Raw genomic sequence first — 18,911 nt, forward strand, 5'->3', positions numbered from 1 at the left:
AAAAAAAAAAAAAAAAAAAAAAAAAAAAAAAAAAAAAAAAAAAAAACAAATAACCATAGTAAATTACCTTCCTTGAAACTTCTTCGCCATTAATTTCATAATCAGGAAATTCTTTTGTCAGAAATGAAAGCAGGCTGTCTTCAATAATTTCTCTCGCAAGCATCTTCAAGTATTAGACAAGAAATTTTTTAAAAATCAATAGTTAATTGAATTTAAAAAATGATGCAACTTTTCTTCATAGAAAGGGACAGAGTTCACTAAACTGACTTAAAAACTGATTTCACTTCTAAACCTACTTTTGGATTTCCTCCTAGAATTATGTCAGTGCCTCTCCCAGCCATATTTGTTGAAATGGTGATGGCATATTTCCTTCCAGCTTGTGCGACAGTTTCAGCTTCCCTAGCTGCATACTGGGTTAAATATAAGAAACGGGAGGGCAAAAAGGTTTTAATAGAGGATTTAGACAAATCAATCAAAATACAGTTTTAGTTGGTAAGATATTAACCCTGGGTCGTGCATTCAAAACATTGTGGGGAATTTTTCGCTCCTTCAATAAGTCAGATAGGTATTCAGAATTTTCAACGCTGCATCAAGAAATAAGAGAACATTGGGGTAGATATACTCATAATACCTACAATAGTGAAATAGAAATCCTCCCCTATAAAAAAGAGGATAGTAAAACATTCATAAAAAAAAAAATCTTAAAAAATAAAAATCAACTTGTTAGAAATACTCATCAACAAAGAAACAAAACCTTGAATACAAGAATTTTTTTTTTTAAAAAAAAGTATAATGGAGAGGAATCAGATTCTATGAAAAAACTTATATTGATTGAGGAATCAGGCTCTCATTGCCAAACAGGGCTGGCGTTTTATGGTGCAGAAGGATATCTTGTGGAGGAAAGTCACTGCCACGAAGTATCATTGGAATGAGCATGAGGTTGCCCTCCATGAATGTTTCTCACCTGTTAAAGGGCCCCAGATCATGAAGAATATCCAATCCTCTGCAGGTTGGTATAAAATTAAGCTTGGCAAAGGTAATAAAACTAGTTTCTGGAAATACAAATGGTTGATATGTGTGCCTTTGTTTGAAGCTTTTCCTAGACTTTACAAAGTTGCTGTCTCCAAAGTATCTTGTGTTAACCACCTCCAAATCAGTAAGGTTTCTTCTAAAATCCACCTTCCAATCATAAGTACTGAAATCTTAATTTATTTCGTCTTTCTCTATCCCTTCCAACTGGATACATTATTGATAAGGCCACCGCTTTCCTTCCTTAACTCTCGGTTCATGATAGAGAGGTAGTAATGCTCATCTTCAAAACTGAGAATCGCCCAAAAGTGTATCGAAGCAATTTTTTAAGATCAATTTTCAGCAGCTAAGCTATTTATTTAAAGAAAATCTTGCCCAACCTTCCACCTTAGAGTAATTCGACAACAATCTTTTATCAAGTCCTCGAAACCTGGGTGAGGGAAACATTAGGACTTATGGCAAGGTGAAAAATGTGGTTACAAGCAGAAAGGGAAAAATACTCCCAATATTCCTTTCCCTATGTAAGAAACTGGAACGAATGAACCCTACTACTTCAATCATCTGAAAGAACAAATCCACCAATAAGAGATGCACGCTCTCTCATGGTGGACCTAGTGAAGGTCCCATTTAGAAATAGGAGAATCATGAGAGGCACGCTCTCTCATGGTGGACCTAGTGAAGGTCCCATTTAGAAATATGAGAATCATGAGAGGCATTGGACCGTTGCTTGAACTTTCTCATGCTTTTGTTTACGGAATGACGTGAAGATTTTCTTGCACCCATCAAGCAAACATTGAACTTCACCCATACACCAAACATTCAGAATCATAAATTTCCCTCCAAAGGTGTTTCTTCGACCATAGATACTAAAGACCCAACAAACTGATTTGTTCCCCAAGTCAATTGTCAAAAAGATAGATACTCCCGATGAAAACATCGTAGGCAAAGGTGAACCTATCCTTCCACAAAGCTACGGTCCCCTTGCAATACCAACGGAAAGAATAATAAGCCATCTAATGTTCTTCACTTTCTACAGCTCTGATTCTTTAAGGAAAACTTTGACAAGATCAATGAAAACTAGGTGTCTTTAATAATTCCTCGTTCTTCGTAGCTCCAAAGCGCCTGACATTCCACTAAGGAATCTTCATTGATCTACACTAGGCTTCCCTTCCACAGTGTCAATACAACAATTTTTCTCATAATTGACAGAGTTCAAAAGTACCTTTAATTCTCTACTTGTCCCTTGTTTTTTGGGAATAAGGTCTAACCTGCATTTTTCTAGGAATGGACCTAATGCACAGACCAAATTTCTATCGAGGACTTTCCATCTTTATCAAGAAAGTAAAGGGCCTAGGCGATTGGGTTCACTCCCTAGCTCCTTGAAATGTAATCTGGCACCTTTGCGGTCTCTATTTATTAGTGATTTTAAAATGCCAAAGATCATCAACAGATGGCATTAGTAGTTCTAAGCTCTATATACTACCAGAAAGGACATAAAATCAACCATGCTGTTAGTAAATGGAAATCCTTATGTAAAGATGAGGGGACTTGATTTGAAAAACATATATATGAGATCCATTTAGGGTCAAAATTACATGGCACATTGGCCAGAATAAAAAGATGAGTAAAAAATACCTGGTGGTTCCAACTAAAACAGGACGACCTTGTCTGAACATGTATTCAACTTCTTGGCGAACATATTCCCACTTACCTCTAGCAGACTAACAAAAAGAGATATCAGAAAAGGTCAAGTTGAAAAATTGAACTATATGGGAAGGTTACAGATGACTAAAAAAGTATTAAAGCCCTACCGCAAAAGCTTGGATAGGTAAATCTTTACGTATGTTTGGCAAATTTGTGGGCACTTCAATTACAGGCGTCTGGAACATTTTCAAGAACTCTTTCTCCTGAAATGATATATATCAGAATATGATAATTAAAATACAAAATAATCTTTAAAGCAAAAATGACTAAATAAGAATATATGAAATCAAATTTGATTCCTCTACAATAGTGCCCACCTCAGTTTTTGCAGTTCCAGTCATCCCTGATAACTTGGGATAGAGTTTGAATAAAGACTGATATGTGATTTGTGCCACTACAACCGAATCAGCCTGAGAAGTATACAAAATTAGACTAAACCAACAATAGTTATCTTTTTTTCTTTCTAAGAAAAAATACCTGAATCTTCAGGCCTTCTTTGGCCTCTACTGCCTGATGTATTCCCTCAGACCATCTTCTTTTTTCTTCCACTCTGCCTGTCAGCTGCAGAAAGTGAATTCATTGTCAGATATGGTCGTCTATATGATCACCCCTGAAAGTTCTATAAAAATGCCGCCAATATTGTATGGAAGAGACGATAAATACATGACAATTCAGAAAATACACGGAGTATTCTACAACATTTGGTTCCAATATTGCTTCTGGACTGAATATTAACTTTGCTAAGAGTGCGTTTTTGGATATTCATCTTCATGATTCAGAAATGGAGTATTTGACAACGACATTTGGTTGCAAGCAGTGTAATTGGCTTTCTACTTATCTTGGGCTTCCTTTGGGAGGCCGTTCGAATTGTTCTTTTTTCTGGCAGCCTGATATTGAAAGTACAACATAAGCTTCATAGCTGGAAATATGCTTTTATTTTGAAAGGTGGGTGACTAAATTTTTTCCAAGCTACTTTCTCAAACATCCCGAATTATTACATATCATCATTTAAGCTACCAGCAAAGGTAGCTAAATCTTTGGAGAAACTTATTTGTGATTTCTTTTAGGAAGGATCTAGAGGCAACAGTGGTATGCTAATATTAAATGGGAAATGACTCAACTTCCTAAATCTCTAGGTGGCCAGGCATAGATAAAAATTTCAGCAGCATAATTTAGCTCTTTTGGCAAAATGGATGAGGAGATTCTTAAATGAGCTAATGCTCCTTGGCATGAACTCATTGTTGTCAACTATTATTTGACTGCACGAAATTGTCATTGGCCTTTGCCGATTCAGAGAGCTTCTACTATTGATATTGTTGCTACTCATATTCAAAGATGTCTTGGTAACAGCCAGTCTGTTTCTTTGGCTTTTACTTGTGGGGTCCTCACAACCATATTTCCTTGGCTCTAGCGACTAACCACTTGACTGTGGGTGAGAATTGGATAGCCTTATCTGATGCTTGGGATTTGCATTTTTGACATAATCTTAATGATTTTTTTTATGAGAAAACTTGACCCTAATTGTAAAAAGATTAAAGAATACACAGGCCAAAAAAGCCCACAAAAGGGAGCCAAACTACAATAATGTGCTCCAGTCAAGAGAAATAAGACCAAGTGAAGAATTACAAAAAAAAAAAAAAAAAACCTGAAACTGAGGCCTGGATAGAAACAAAAAATCTAATAAGGGACCAAATATCACTAGAGTAACTCTCAGGCGCCTCGGAAGATTTTGTTGTTTCCCTTACCCAAGAGACCCACAAAAGTGCGAGTGGTAATGTGCTCCCAAACTCTTGAAAAAACTGCCTTTAGGATGTGCTATGACTTGGCTTTCTTTTCCAGCCGTGTCATCCCTAAACTCTAAAATTCACTAAATTTAAAACTAGAGATTATTAACTCTACAGGGTCCTCAATTAGATCTTGCAGAGGTAGTCTAATGGGATTTTAAAGTCATAACCATAGATTTCAACCAAGGACCTATGCCACTAGTGGCTAAATCAATGAAACACCTTTGAAAATGATATTTATGTTTCATGTTTTTCTTATAGAAAACACAAATATCGATCTGCATCAGGGAAAACCACCACGCAATTTTTGAATGAACATAATATGCTTCACAATCTTTTTAAACAAGATCAAATTAAAGTAGACTATGAACCCAACACCAACACAATGATTAACAACAATGGCAATAGTAGCACAGTAAGAAAGCAATTATTACAGAAGTACAAGTTTACCTCATTTATTATAAGAGCCTTCCCATTCCTGACTATATATTGGACATCTCGTCGATAGAATTCTTTAGCTTTAAGTGCATTTATCGTAAATCTGTATGTGCCAAAGTTTAAAGGGAGAAAGATTCAGCTTCCGATATCCGATGAGAATATTATTTACTAAAAAAATAAAGTAAAAAAAAATTAAAAGCACATAACAATTTCTTTAAAAAATAATTTCAGAAAAAAAATACAAAAGAGAATTCCACGGTGAAGGTTCAAGACCAAGACTAAAAGATATTTACAAAATAAAACTCAAAACAAAAGATTGCACCATTACCTAGCCCATGGATCGCTTTCATCCCATAAATCATTGGTTTCAAGAGCGATCTCTGCCATTGCAATTCCTTCTTCGGTCAACTCTACTGAATTGTCTTTCAATTCCACATTATAATGCTGAAACCAAAAATAAAATAAAATAAAATGCTGAGTAGAAACAACACTGAGTATGTGCACCTCTTGTTACTATTTAACAAGCCAAAGACTCTCAGAATCTTAGAATTCGAATGGAGAAATAAATTAAGTGATCAACTCACAATTCCCTTCACAAGCAGCTCAGCTATCTTAGCAGCAACTGGATATCGGGCAGCATCTTTGCTAGCCTAAGAAAGAAAATAACAAAGACAATACAATTTTTTATGGAAAACTGCTTCCGGTAAAGTAAAAGGAACATAAAAATGATAGATTCAAAATTCACCAAAGCCAAACAAAGGAAATTACCGAAGAAAATTACAAAATCCATTGATGTCAAGCTTATGCAAAGTCTGAAATTAGGCAGTTCAGGTTTAGATAGTTTCCAAGTTTAGTAGTTTGTTTTTTTCCAAGTGTCTGTGACTTCAAATTTTGTAATCTAGTTTTTTCCTACACTTTGTTATTATCCTTATGTAATTCCTTATTTCATCAATGTAAAATTCTAGATCCATTTTAAAAAATAATAATAAAATATTGCGAAATCCATTGAGGGAAGGCTGCAATTGGAGAAGTTGAAAAGAATAGCCCAAGAGCCCTCCGAAATTTTCTCCTCCAAATCTTGAAACAATCAGTTTCTTTAAATTCAAATTTCCAAGTAGTAGGAAAATTACAATTTAACCAAATGCCAGAGAGAGTTCGCACTTAGTTTTGAATGTATGCTATTGCTCAATGAGAGAGAGCAATAGAAAATCCTTCTCAGACCAAGGCATGTTCCAAGTAAAGAGACCGAGAGCTTTTCCCCAAATGAACTTAGTCATCATATGAAATACGAATAAATGACTAGCATTCTCATAATCGCAAACTTGAACCAAACATACCAAGCTTGGAAAATTGCTCAAAAGGACCCAAAACCCAAAAACCTCTATCTAAAAAACAAAACTGAAATTTCTGTCTCCTCTTTATTTTCTTCTTTTCTCTCGTCTCTGTCTTCTTCTTCTCTCTCACCTCTGTCTTCTTCTTTTTCTCATTTTGTCTTCTTCTTCTTCTTCTTCTCCTCTCTTTTCTCCTACTTCTTCCCCATTTCATCTCTTATTCCACTATGGTTTGAGCACCAACAACCCAAAAAGATGAAATGTTGAAGAAAAACGTGGTCCAAATTGAAGGCCAAAACGAGCATTTCTGGAATCAATTGTCAAACAAGCTACCTTTTCTTAAAATTTTGTAATTATCCTCCGTTTGTTACGCATGCCAATAGGATTGGTTAGAGATCTCCTCAGCTTTATGAAATTTTCGTTCTTCATTATTTATATCTCTATTCTAACAAAAAGATTCCACATGCAATATAACTGCACTACTAATTTACAAGATTTTGATTTAAGATACTGAACTTCCAAATAATTACAAAGAAAATGCAGAGGGTAAAAATAAATTCTTACCTCACCACTTATTAATAAAGGATTTCTTCCTTCGTCAATAAGAACTGAGTCAACTTCATCAACTATAGCAAAATGGAACGGTTTTGGCCTGTCATTTACATAATAATGTCACTGGCAGGGCACCAATGCTATGGCAATCAAGTTCAAGTTGCGTCATAAGCATACCATCTCATCACGAGCTGTTCCTCATTTCCAGCTAGATTGTCTCGTAGATAATCAAAGCCAAGTTCCTGAAAAACACCCCAGATTTATGCTATGTCAGGAAGGGAGAGGCGGTATGATTCCCTCAGATTTACGCTATGTCATTAAGGAGAAAATAACATGGAATGGTTCCTCAGACTATATGGGTGTTGGATGAAGGATGTACATTAATTATAATCATTTAGGTTCGTACAAGAGCAAAAACACTGCCAATCAACCAGCACTTCTAGCCTCAGTATTATCAACTAAGCAATGGTAAGAGTGCAGCAGGATGCAACAAACAAATAACGAAAATATGACTTACTGAGTTATTCGTGTAAGTGATATCACAACTATAGTTGGATCTCCTCTCTTCAGCCTTCATCCCCCTCTGTTTATTGAATTAAAAAGAAATCAAATGAAGTGAAAACTTGAAATACATCAATGAAATCATCGTTTCCTCCAAAAAAATATATATAAACAATAGAAACGTTATGGATTGAGGAGGAAGATTTTGTCCTCTATCATTGATAACTATAACAAAATATCTTGTAAACATGTAAAGTACGGACAACAAGCAAACTGCTAATCACCTGTATCAAACCCACTGATAAACCTAAGAAGCGATGAACACGACCCATCCATTCAGCATCACGTTGAGCCAGATAGTCATTCACAGTTACAACTAGAAAAATGAGATATTATTAGAGTTTGACCAAAAAAATAACAGATGAACACACAAAGACCCCGTACACTTCCTTTCAAATTCAAAGGGTGTGCCACTTGTAAGCTAAAACAAAACCAACCATACAGACTAGGAATTAATAAAATGAAAGTAACTCAGGACAGGTACCTTTAACAAAATGCGCTAGAACAATTTATGCTCTAAATGTCTGGTAACACAAATAGAATGATTCAAGATTTACCAGAACAGGATCACCAAGTGAGGACTATAAGATCATACTTCATCTCAACAAACATGATTTCACCTAAATAATAAGGTAGTACGAGTAACAATCTTATGATTTAGATGTATACAAATTGACAAGAACCTCTTTTTCCTTTCTTCCTCTCTTTATTAAATAACATTTGTTGACATATTATCATATCCGATTACTACAGGATGACTTCAATTAATTCGCTACAAGCCATGATAATATCACACGCAAAAGTACAATTTGAAGTCCTACCATGAACACCTTCGCCCGTCAAGGCATTGAGATATGCTGCCAATGTAGAAACCAGCGTTTTCCCTTCACCAGTCTTCATTTCCGCTATGGAACCATCATGAAGCACTGCTCCACCAATAATCTGTGGTAAATATAAAAAAACCCACACTGATCACCATAGTAACCACCACCATTTCAAGCCGGAAAAAAATAAAAAATAAAAAATAAAAAATCTAACTCCAAATTACATGAACTAAAGATGATGAGAACGGAAGGAAACGGATACCTGTACATCAAAGTGGCGCATTCCAAGCTTCCTTTTTGCAGCTTCACGGACTACCGCAAATGCCTCTGAAAGGATTGTAAGTAGAAGAATTAATAAACAAGCAAGTGAAACTGGAGTATAAGCTTCGAAATTCAGGTAGATGAAAATAGAATGCCTTAACCAGCTTGAATGTCTGCCAAAGTCTCTCCCTGTTCAAGCCTTCTCCGGAACTCCGAAGTCTTTGCAGTGAGCTGGATATTGAAAAATTCAGTTGATTTCATTTTTTGGGCCGTAGAGTTACATGGATATCAAAAGCAATTACAGCCAAGAGATGACAAGTTAATTCAATGAACCTGCTCATCAGCAAGGCTCTGCATCTGCGGCTCAAATTCATTAACGGAGTTAACAAGACGATAGTAATCTCGAACAACCCAATAATTCATGCTCGTTAAATCACTCCAAGTCTTTCCAACAGACCCCAAAGTCTCCTGAACCAACAATAGAAATACACAGAGTGAAGATTCAAACAGAAGGATTGCAGCCAGGAAAAGACGGCGAAACAAGTAAGTTTTAAAGAACACAAACTTTCAATGACGCGACAACGGGAGAGGCAGTGGCCGTCGATGAGGAAGTGACAATTGAACGGTGTCGCCGGAGAGGGTAGGGAAAAGATGCCAACGTTTGGAAAGAAATGGGACTGACAAAGCCAATGGTGGGCCGCAGAGACGGCAGCAAGGAAGGGGGCTTCGGAAAAGCATGAGTGGTAGCCATGCAGGTTTATCCAGGGTTCTTGCCGGTGCACCCCTTCGACAGAACCGATTAGAGTATTGCTCGGTCACCCAGAGCCTCAACGGAGCAGCTGTATTTTCGCTGTCCGTATGGAAGTGAACGCCGTTGGTTTGTGCCAAGTAAGTGATTTTTTTGCTAAGATAACTGATGCTGGATTTTATTTTGGGCGTTTTAACAACGAACGGGCCCAAACTCAACTGTAAATGAGAAGTTGGGCCCATATTTATTTTGGGCCCAAACTTCATTGTAGTTGAGAAGTTGGGCCCATATTTATTTTGGGCCCAAATTCAAACCTTATGGATTAAAAGCAACACTTATTTTTTAACTACTTTCTTTTCTTTTTTTTTTAATATTTTAAAAAAGTATATAGAAATTTAAAGAAACACATGAACGTTGTGTTATTTGCAAATCTCCATATAAATAGTTTGATTTTTTTGTTTGCAAATATACCAAAAAAATAAATAAATAAAAATAAAAAAAATGTTTAGTTTGCGATTTTGACTAGAGACCCTTCTCACATACTAAGATAAACCATCATATGATCCATAACTTAAAATTAGGTTTACTGCGAGACAAGGACATTCTCCATGTTGCGATTCCATATCCAAACACACTCATACAAAAATAACCCACTCCAAAAATTGGATTGGTTCGGTTGGTGATTCAAGCCACTCGAATAGAGTTCTTGATCTCTAACTCAACTGAACCCTCTATTTTTTTGTTGGTTGAGTTATTTTTTTAATTTTTTTAAAAAGTACTACTTTTCTGTCCTACTTATTACATTAATCATTAAAATCTCATATACTAAATATGAAGCATTTACATATTATAATACATCACTAACGAGATAACTAAAAAATCCTAATTAATACGGGCTTTGGTGGGTTTTGTTCACCCACCAATTAGGTAAAGAACTTCCCCGTTACATTAATTTTTAATTAAATCTGCTTTAATTTGAATCTCATAAGACATGCCCAACTGTGTCATTACTCATCTCTTCTTTTCTTTCTTCTTCTGTTTGTTGTTCATCTAAACATGATTTTTTTTTAACTAATTTAAATGTTTGAAAAGACATGAACTACGCCACTTTGTAATAAATAACCCAATTTAGGGAGGCGTTATATATTTCATTATGGTATAATTTCGAGAAACCAAGGCAAAAGCTAGTGGATATGTGACGTCTGAGTAAAGTAAATGTACATGAATAGACCAAAATCACATGGAGACCGGAGTGATATGAGGATGGTTTTACATCCAAATGAGAGTGATCATAAGAAAATTACTAGTTACCGAAAAAAAAATATGTTTTTCATTTTGGTAGCAAAATCATACAAATGTCAAAGTAAAGTATGTTTGGGATAAGAAAAACTCTTAGGAAATATATGATTGAAGATAAGACGTAAAAGACGGGGTTGATTTGTGAGGATATTTTTCACTCTTAAAAACATTTCAAGACAAGTAATATAACAAAGATGGAGCCATCAAGTTTAAATTCCAAGCTCTGATTTAAATCATTAGATCATAAAATATCATTAAATTATAATTTAATAATGCATACTTTTTATTATCGTATCTCAGTAAATTTAAAATATAGAAAAAAAAATTAAAATCGGTAAAATTTTAAACCATATTATTTCTCATAAACACACACTACCCTTTACTCGAGAATAAAATCTTTTAATTTACAAAAAAAAAAAAAAAATAGTTTCATCTAAGTTTTCCAAAAATACATTTATGGCACGTTTGAAGTAATATTAAAATTTTTAGAAAGGATTATGAAGCGTCATAAATTCAACAATAATATTTTATTTATAAAGATTATGGTGTTAAAATAATTTAAAATTTTGAATAAAAATTGATGAGTTTTTTTTTTTTTTTTTTTTTTTTAATAAATTATAACGTTAAAAAAAGAAAAAAATAATAATAACTATACCTTCCCATGATGAAATTGTGGAAAATTTATTTCAGGCGCCGCAAGTGGACCAACTAATCCCTTATCAGTCGTAGCAGTAGACATTAAGCATCCCAAAGCGTAGGACAAAAATTCCTCAATCTGTTCTTCCTTCTTTTTTCTTCCATCCCAAGTTACACCTCCGTTATTTGTTTTTTCCCCCATTGAATCTCCACTCATCTTCTATAAGAACCATTACAATCCGATTCCATGTTCAAATACTGCCCTAATTTCTTCCACAATCATGGCTCCCAAATCTCCCCTTCCCAATCTCTTCTTCTTCCTCCTACTCATATTTTCTGCATTCTCCGCCGCTATTGCTTCCGGAAAACTCCGCTCTCGCCGCCCTTGCCGCCGTCTGGTGTTCTATTTCCACGATATCCTCTACAACGGCGAAAACGCTGCGAACGCAACCGCCGCCATTGTCGGGGCTCCGGCTTGGGGAAATACGACGGTTCTTACAGGAATGAACCACTTCGGCGATGTGGTGGTGTTTGACGACCCGATTACTGTCGATAACGATCTGCACGGGACTCCAGTGGGACGGGCTCAGGGATTCTACATTTACGATAAGAAGGAAATCTTCACGGCGTGGCTTGGATTCTCGTTTGTGTTCAACTCGACGGAACACAGAGGGAGCTTGAACTTCGCTGGCGCTGATCCGTTGATGAATAAGACGAGAGATGTTTCGGTGATCGGTGGGACGGGGGATTTCTTCATGGCGAGAGGGATTGCGACTCTGTCCACGGATTCGTTTGAAGGGGAAGTTTATTTTAGGCTTCGGGCGGATATTAAACTGTATGAATGTTGGTGATTTTTGGGCTTTTGTTTTTTCCCTCTCCCGTTTTCGTTTGTTCGAATTCAAATCTGATGCATTTGATTTTATTCTCTGTCCAATGTAATGCAATAAATTGATTGGATAAGGTTTATTTGACCGTTAAAGAAAAAAAAAATTCAATCACCTTCAAAAAAAATTTAACAATTAGAAACAAGCAATAATTTTTACTCTTTGAATTAATTTAAATTAGATAGTTTAAATTTATTATACACAAAATCAAAATTAAAAGTTTAATATTCTATTAATTAGGCGTCATTAAATAAAAATTTTAATTTTATGTCGAGTAGATAAGAGAGGCTCCTCTATTTCTCTACAAAGAACAAATTTTATTCCAAAGCATAATGAAAAAAAAAAAAAAAAAAAGAACCAATTCATTTTGCTGTCTATAAGATTTGCAGTCTCCTTTGTGTGTGTTATTTAAGCCTCAAGTGAAGAGAGGCAGCCTTTGATCTCCGGAGGCATATGAAATAATACTCTTTTTAAGAGGAGAAATATAGTTAGCCCCATGAAAGGCAGCAGCTCGCAAGACGTTGAGAGGTCCAAAATCCACAGAATACGCCTTCTGGAACCCATCCAGAATGGCCATCATAGCAATATTAGCAGGTTTCCTCTCTGCTTCATATTTCTTCATCAATCCTACCTGCATAAAGTTCATTCATTCAAAATTCACTTCAATAACAAAAGCAGCGAAAACGACAGACCATCTGATAACGACTTTATTTTCGGTTCGTCGTCTACGACCAACTTTCTTCATTCTAGAAGCAGAATTTAAAAAACAAGACAGATATAAAGTAAAGTCGTTATCGTACGAGGACGACAATGTTGAATTTAAGAGCATGTATATGAAGTCCCCTAATGGATCAGATGTCAATTTGGAGGGTCGAGTGCCTTGCAACTCTCCACTAACAGAAAACTTCAGGAAATGGACATATGGACCATCCTTCAGTTTAAAGATAAAGGCACTTCTTACCAACATAATTGATCAATCAAATGAACTAACATGGATGACATGTGATTAAAAAGGCAAGATCAAAACTTAGATGCCTTTGAAGGCTTTGGTTACTTTTATTCCATGGAGTTCAATTCAAGTAACATAAACTAACTCGAATGCTCAGAGTTATATACATGCATGCGTAAGACTATCACTTTCATGCCTCAAAATATAAGTACGACTTACTGATGTTAAGCATGTACAAGAAAGCAAAGGAAATATCATGAAAATTTCAAGAATCTCGTATTCCAAGGATTAAAATTGTGTAAACATCAAAATCTATTGTTGGTCATTTCTAAAACCTCGGGTTCAAATTGAAAACAAACCTAAGGTTGTTCGTTGGGACGATGACTATATTTTAGCCTATAGTGCCCCACTCCCAAATATAAGGGTCTGATGACACCTAATAATTGTGGCTAGACAAGCTACAGTACAACCTCCCATGTGACGAAATGAAAATTTTGGTTGATAGGAGATATACACAGCCTTCCTATTGATAAATGTGAGAACCCACATCGGTTGGGGAGGAGAACGAAACATTATTTATAAGGGTGTGAAAACCTCTCCCTAGCAGATGCGTTTAAAAAAAAAAAAAAGAACCTTGAGGGGAAGAAAGGGAAAGCCCAAAGAGGACAATATATGCTAGAGGTGGGCTTGGATCGTTGCAAATGGTATCAAAGCCAAATATCAGACGATGTGTAGTGAGGAGGTTGAGCTCTAAAGAGGATGAACACAAGCAATGTGCCTGCAAGGATGCTGGGCCCCGAAGGGGATAGATTGGGTGGTCCCACATCGATTCAAAAAGGGAACAAGTGCTAGTGAGGACGCTGAGCCCCGAAGGGGGCTAGATTGTGAGATCCCATATCAATTAGGGAGGAGAACGAAACATTCTTTATAAGGGTGTGGAAACCTTTCCTTTGCAGACACATTTCAAAAAACCTTGAGGGGAAGCACGGAAGAGAGCTCAAAGAGGACAATATCTGCTAGTGATGGCCTTGGGCTTGGGCTGTTACAGCTATGCTCTTGAGTTCTCAAGTTCAGGGCACTACTGAAACTTCTAAAACCTCGGGGTCGAATTGAAAACGAACCTAAGGTTGTTCGTTGGGACGATGAGTATATTTTAGCCTATAGTCCCCCACTCCCAAATATAAGGGTCTGATGACACCTAATAATTGTGGCTAGATAAGCTACAGTACAACCTTCCATGTGACAGAATGAAAAACTTGGATTCAGACTAAATTTAAAAACATGAAACAATAGTTAGGACAACGGATGAAAGAGTATTAGAGAAAAATACCCCACCTCTCCAATGTCGGTTCCAAGTGCAACTCCTTCAGCAATTACTTTCGAAAGAGAAAAGGCATCTCCAAAACCTAAATTAACTCCTTGGCCAGCCAAAGGATGAACAGTGTGTGCTGCATCGCCAATCAAAACCACACGCTTGGAAGCATAGTTCTTGGCGTGATTCAAAGACAATGGGAAGACCATTCTTTCAGATGCCAACTTGACCACTTTTGGAGGAACCTCAAATCCTTCATCTACTGAAACAGTGACATCCGGCTTCAGCCATGAAAAAAAGCTTTGACTTCCAAATACGCTCGACTGTGGAGAAGGACCGTAACCGCAATCCAGAGCAGAATTTACATCCTTCACAAAATCATCCTGATCCATTAATTTACGGTCTGTAGCCTCTTTTGGGTTCATAGTCCAAACTATATTGCTATAGTTATCCCCAATTGGTAAAAGTGCAATCGGTCCAGAAGGCAAAAATCGTTGCCATGCACAAAAGTTTTCTTGAGTGTGCTCCACTGTACAGATAACTGCATTCTGTGAGTAATTCCATCCGGTTGTTTTAAACCCAGCTAACTCTCTAACACGTGACTTGGAACCATCTGCGCCAACCTGCAAGAAAACTCGGACGAAATGTCGACAAATAACTAGCAACTTTTCCAAAATTAGAAACTTTTTCCTTCCTACAAGAGATAATTACCACCAACTTTGCATATAAACTGCTGCCATCACTCAGTTCCAATTTTGCTAAATGTCCTGGTTCATTCATTGTTGTCTTGGACGATACGTTAGCTGCTACTGTTGGTGAACTGCTTGGGCTTAAGTTCATTGAGGTTAATCTGGAGGAATATATTGTTGTTTGAGCATCTGTACACTGTTGAAATTTAGGTACTCAGCATTCTGAGGAATCCAAAGGTAGCATCTGACTACTCTAACGACCCTCTCCACTTTATGCAATTACATTATAATGAAAAGTTTAAGCAAAGCAGAACACTGAACTCAGAGTTTGGAAAGTCCATTTATCAGTAAAGAAATTTAACAGTTGAGGATTACCTGTATGCGTGATAATAAGGAACTTTGAAGCACTTTGTTCTCCACCACGCAGCTGAATCCAAAGCCAAATGAGTACACCCAATAACTATTTAATTGAGTTGCTTTCATTTTGCATGCTGGAGCTTACCCTAAAAATTCTTTATTTACATCTCTTGCATGGTACTTTGTGTAACCTAAGCCTGTATAGTCCCAAACCTAACAAAGATTGAAAGATGATACGATAGTTCCTTCTTATCACGAAAAATTCCTCCCAAGCTTAATTATATGCATTATACTAGCAGCATATAACATATTTCTAACAAGTTAATGCTAAAAAATAAGTAGTTATTATATATGAACAACAAAATTTGAAAGCAACAGAACAAATCCAACAAGGTCATGAAATATTTTTCGTGTTTTCTTCTCTTAAAAATTATCTTTCCAAACAGGATTTTAGAATCAAGGACTACAAAAGGGCAATAGTATTAGACCAGAAATCCTACTGTGTGGGCCTCCCATTGTGAAGACATGTTCTAGGAGGGGAAAATCAGGAAATCTAACCATTTACCTTGGTAGAACATGCTTGAGAGGGGGGGTTGAACGCGAAAATACTAGGATACGGATATATATTTTTAAAATTTTATTTTTAGGATGTATATAAATTTGTTGGCCTTCTAATTTAGGCTGGGCTAAACATGAAATTAAAGGAAAAAATATGTTAGTGTGTCCCTTCAAGTATCTGAGCGTTGACATGCATATCCAAAAACAAAAAATTGGACACGCATGGACGTGTCCAAAGCATGTCAAAACGTACTCATGTCCACAAATTCTCTACTGAAATAGAGTATCCGTGCTTAGTAGAGTGCTATTTGCTACTGATTTTTGGTTGTGCTTGTGTTTGATTGAGTTTTTAGGCAGATTGCGAGTAGAAAACCTCACACCTACCTTCTTCTATAATGTATACAAGCGCCACACACACAACATTCAAATAGCTAAAACTAAAGCACAAGAAGGGATGAAGTATTATTGATTTTAATAATTACTTAATCCCTTTCAACTGTGACATGAAATTAGAAATTACAAGGGAGCTGGAGCTACTAATAGAAAAAATATTTAAACTGATCTATTACAACATGTTCCTTTAACTAGAATTTCCAAAGGATTGTTTACAAAGAACAGTCTATACCTGCATTTTGTCAAAGTATGCATGCCGTTGTTGTTCAACATATTTCCATGCATCAACGTCTGGCCAACGAGAATTCTGTTATTTGAATTCAATACTAATTTGGTATATGAAGAAGATGAAAGGTAAGCCAACATTATGTGTCAGCTTCAATGTTAAAGGATATTATAACTGATGCACAATGTTGCGTACAGCAAAAGGATGAAATAAAAATTATATTCTTTCAAATTTTCTGACAAAGTTAGCCTAGATAGCAGTGTTATTCAATAATTAAGAGTGATTTTAGTGAGAAAAAAAAAACATAAAATCTTAGAATATGTATAATAACTATATAAATTCACCACCTTTGAAGAAAGATATAGTTGCAGGAGTCACTGTGCTCACTCTCGGATCGGGAGGACCATCTTTTTTAATGCTGGCTCCACCCTTTAATGCTGGATTGCTGTCAATAATGGCAATAGATAACTGCTTGGTCAATGGCATGCTTGCTGCAATACAAACAACAGTAAGATTATTGATAAGAATTTCATTTTTTAAATTCATAAATTATAGTTAAAATTGCAAGACGAAAAGGACTTCCCGTGTATATAGAGTATAGATATTCTAGATAATCACAAAATTATAACAAAACACACAGAAAAAACAAGCAAATAAAGATACATTAAACAACAAAGCAAAGCATTGACTCCAACCTACATTGATAACTCTCAGTTGCTAAAAAGAAAACGAAATTATAGAACAACTCTGCTATCCAACAATACATCATTTCAAGTGTGAAGACATGAATTGTGAGTGCTTTGTGTATCGGCATGGTACGAGTTGCGGAATTATTCATCCAAAAAACCACCTACCTAAGGAGCAAGCTAAGGCCATGCCTACCATGCCGCCTCCAACTATAGCAATGTCATGTTGGGGAAAGCTATCTGTGGAACCTGGCTTCTCCCCTTGCACCTGAGATTTGTGTACATCAAATATATGAATATTCTCAGTGACACAAAGGGAAATGTAGAAAAGGAAAGACAATCTTCTGAGAAGAATTAAATCAATATATACTTATTATCAGATGTAGTATTATAGTATTACATAGCTATGGTCTCCATTTGAGCCAGAAACTTTAGCAGCTGAAGCAGAGCAGAAGTTCTTCAATCGAGCCTTCGGTCCAAAGACATTAGTGGCAAGGTTTCTTCTAACTAACCTGTTCCAGCACATATTCTATCATACTATAATATCAACGCAGATAGCTCTCTTCTGATGGAAAATCAAAACAACCCTTTTATGAAGGATTAAAAAAGCTAAAGCAAAATATCGGATTAAAAAACCAAAAAGAGAGCACCCAATACAAAAGTCTATGCCATGGATGCCAGATTTTTATTCACCTACATTTATGTGTCTTATGATGGAGGGTAGAGAGCAGCTACCTACGAAGAAAATAACTAGCTGTGGTCGTAGGTTGCCAACTGAAATTAAATTAAACGAACGCTTTTGAATGAACAATTTTTCAATTGGGTTGATTATGATTCTTCGTTGGCCAAATTTTGGAACAGGACTTCACTGAATTGACAACCCATGAGACCTTTTGAGTAAGGGAAAGAGAAAGAACCGAGATGATAAAACCATTTTCCCCGGAAACAAACAAAGCTTAGATGAAATAACACTCATCGTTCAAACGATCCAACAGCAGGAAAATTCATACTTTCCGTCAATTTAAGTAGAGTGAAAGAAGAAGAGTTACATACATGTTCATTCTTTTCCTTTGCAGAAGCTGAAGAAGCAGAAGACGCCCGAAGAAATGTAGAAGAGTGCCGAGAGATCTTCTTGAGATAGCCGCCCTCTTTGGGCCTATTTAATTTTGGGCCGAAGTTGCGAGCCCAATCTCAATTTGGTCCGAACTAGTTGGGCCCAATCCCATTTGGGCCGAAATCGTTCGAGCCCAATCTCAATTTGGGCCGAAATAGTTCGAGCCCAATCTCGAGAGGAAATTTGGGGTATATTCAAAAATCCAAAAGTAAAAAAGAAGGCTTATTTTTAGCCCAAATGAATATTTAATTTGAAAGTAATTTTCCAATTTTTTTTAATTACAATTATCTTCAAGGTTATCTTTTGATCGTTAAAAATATTATGTTTTTATTACAACTTAATCTTTAAATATTACCACGTACCTAATTTTAAACTAGACTCTATTCTTGTCTATTCGTTCCTATCTCGATAATAAATCTATAAGAAAAAAAATAATAAAACAAACAATACCACAACTTCAAGATGACCAAAGCACGAGTGCATTAGAACAAACTTCGCTTTAGCTACAGCAACATTATTTCGTATTTGACATGTACGAGAACATGTCAAATAAACCCATAATTAAAATTGTTGAAG

At 36.0% G+C, this 18,911-nt stretch overlaps 3 protein-coding genes across 4 annotated transcripts in view; 1 reads left to right on the forward strand and 2 right to left on the reverse strand.

The window, feature by feature from the left end:
• The window catches only part of LOC111483391 (protein translocase subunit SECA2, chloroplastic), a 15,771-nt gene extending 6,409 nt beyond the window's left edge, over positions 1-9,362 (reverse strand). The window contains exons 1-19 of the mRNA XM_023129587.1: positions 9,050-9,362; positions 8,818-8,952; positions 8,646-8,715; positions 8,486-8,550; positions 8,221-8,341; positions 7,624-7,715; positions 7,356-7,421; positions 7,016-7,080; positions 6,851-6,938; positions 5,540-5,605; positions 5,284-5,399; positions 4,968-5,058; positions 3,211-3,294; positions 3,051-3,143; positions 2,841-2,936; positions 2,665-2,750; positions 506-584; positions 297-410; positions 68-163 (exon numbers count right to left, since the gene is read on the reverse strand). Coding sequence (XP_022985355.1) covers positions 68-163; positions 297-410; positions 506-584; positions 2,665-2,750; positions 2,841-2,936; positions 3,051-3,143; positions 3,211-3,294; positions 4,968-5,058; positions 5,284-5,399; positions 5,540-5,605; positions 6,851-6,938; positions 7,016-7,080; positions 7,356-7,421; positions 7,624-7,715; positions 8,221-8,341; positions 8,486-8,550; positions 8,646-8,715; positions 8,818-8,952; positions 9,050-9,235 — 1,809 coding nt within the window. The 5' untranslated portion in view covers positions 9,236-9,362. The remainder of the gene's footprint in view (positions 1-67; positions 164-296; positions 411-505; positions 585-2,664; positions 2,751-2,840; positions 2,937-3,050; positions 3,144-3,210; positions 3,295-4,967; positions 5,059-5,283; positions 5,400-5,539; positions 5,606-6,850; positions 6,939-7,015; positions 7,081-7,355; positions 7,422-7,623; positions 7,716-8,220; positions 8,342-8,485; positions 8,551-8,645; positions 8,716-8,817; positions 8,953-9,049) is intronic.
• A 1,892-nt stretch (positions 9,363-11,254) lies between these two features.
• On the forward strand, positions 11,255-12,089 carry LOC111483433 (disease resistance response protein 206-like). Its single transcript, XM_023129656.1, has one exon. The coding sequence runs from the start codon at positions 11,449-11,451 to the stop codon at positions 12,016-12,018; it is 570 nt and encodes a 189-aa protein (XP_022985424.1). The 5' UTR covers positions 11,255-11,448; the 3' UTR covers positions 12,019-12,089.
• A 258-nt stretch (positions 12,090-12,347) lies between these two features.
• Positions 12,348-18,337, reverse strand: LOC111483410 (ubiquinone biosynthesis monooxygenase COQ6, mitochondrial). Of its 2 annotated transcripts, none has more exons than XM_023129620.1 (10): positions 18,275-18,337; positions 17,622-17,733; positions 17,390-17,489; positions 16,883-17,026; positions 16,542-16,600; positions 15,504-15,571; positions 15,377-15,428; positions 15,024-15,197; positions 14,336-14,935; positions 12,348-12,682 (listed from the first exon to the last, which is right to left on the reverse strand). In XM_023129620.1, the coding sequence occupies exons 1-10, from the start codon at positions 18,280-18,282 to the stop codon at positions 12,467-12,469; spliced, it is 1,533 nt and encodes a 510-aa protein (XP_022985388.1). In that variant the 5' UTR covers positions 18,283-18,337; the 3' UTR covers positions 12,348-12,466. The 2 variants fall into 2 exon arrangements, with proteins under 2 accessions (XP_022985388.1, XP_022985389.1); XM_023129621.1 differs by lacking the exon at positions 18,275-18,337 and adding an exon at positions 17,919-18,222.
• Positions 18,338-18,911: the final 574 nt, after the last annotated feature.

This window comes from Cucurbita maxima, unplaced genomic scaffold (genome assembly GCF_002738345.1).
Source record: "Cucurbita maxima cultivar Rimu unplaced genomic scaffold, Cmax_1.0 Cma_Scf00008, whole genome shotgun sequence".
Classification (NCBI taxonomy): Eukaryota; Viridiplantae; Streptophyta; class Magnoliopsida; order Cucurbitales; family Cucurbitaceae; genus Cucurbita; species Cucurbita maxima.

Excerpts from the sequence above, each read along its gene's own strand:
- LOC111483410 (XM_023129620.1), bottom strand. Across the intron at positions 17,490-17,621 it reads CAAATGGAGACCATAGCTAT|GTGCAAGGGGAGAAGCCAGG; the intron begins GTAATACTATAA and ends CACAAATCTCAG. Across the intron at positions 12,683-14,335 it reads TTGGAACCGACATTGGAGAG|GTAGGATTGATGAAGAAATA; the intron begins GTGGGGTATTTT and ends AACTTTATGCAG.
- LOC111483433 (XM_023129656.1), top strand. The coding sequence starts at position 11,449 with ATGGCTCCCAAATCTCCCCTTCCCAATCTCTTCTTCTTCCTCCTACTC.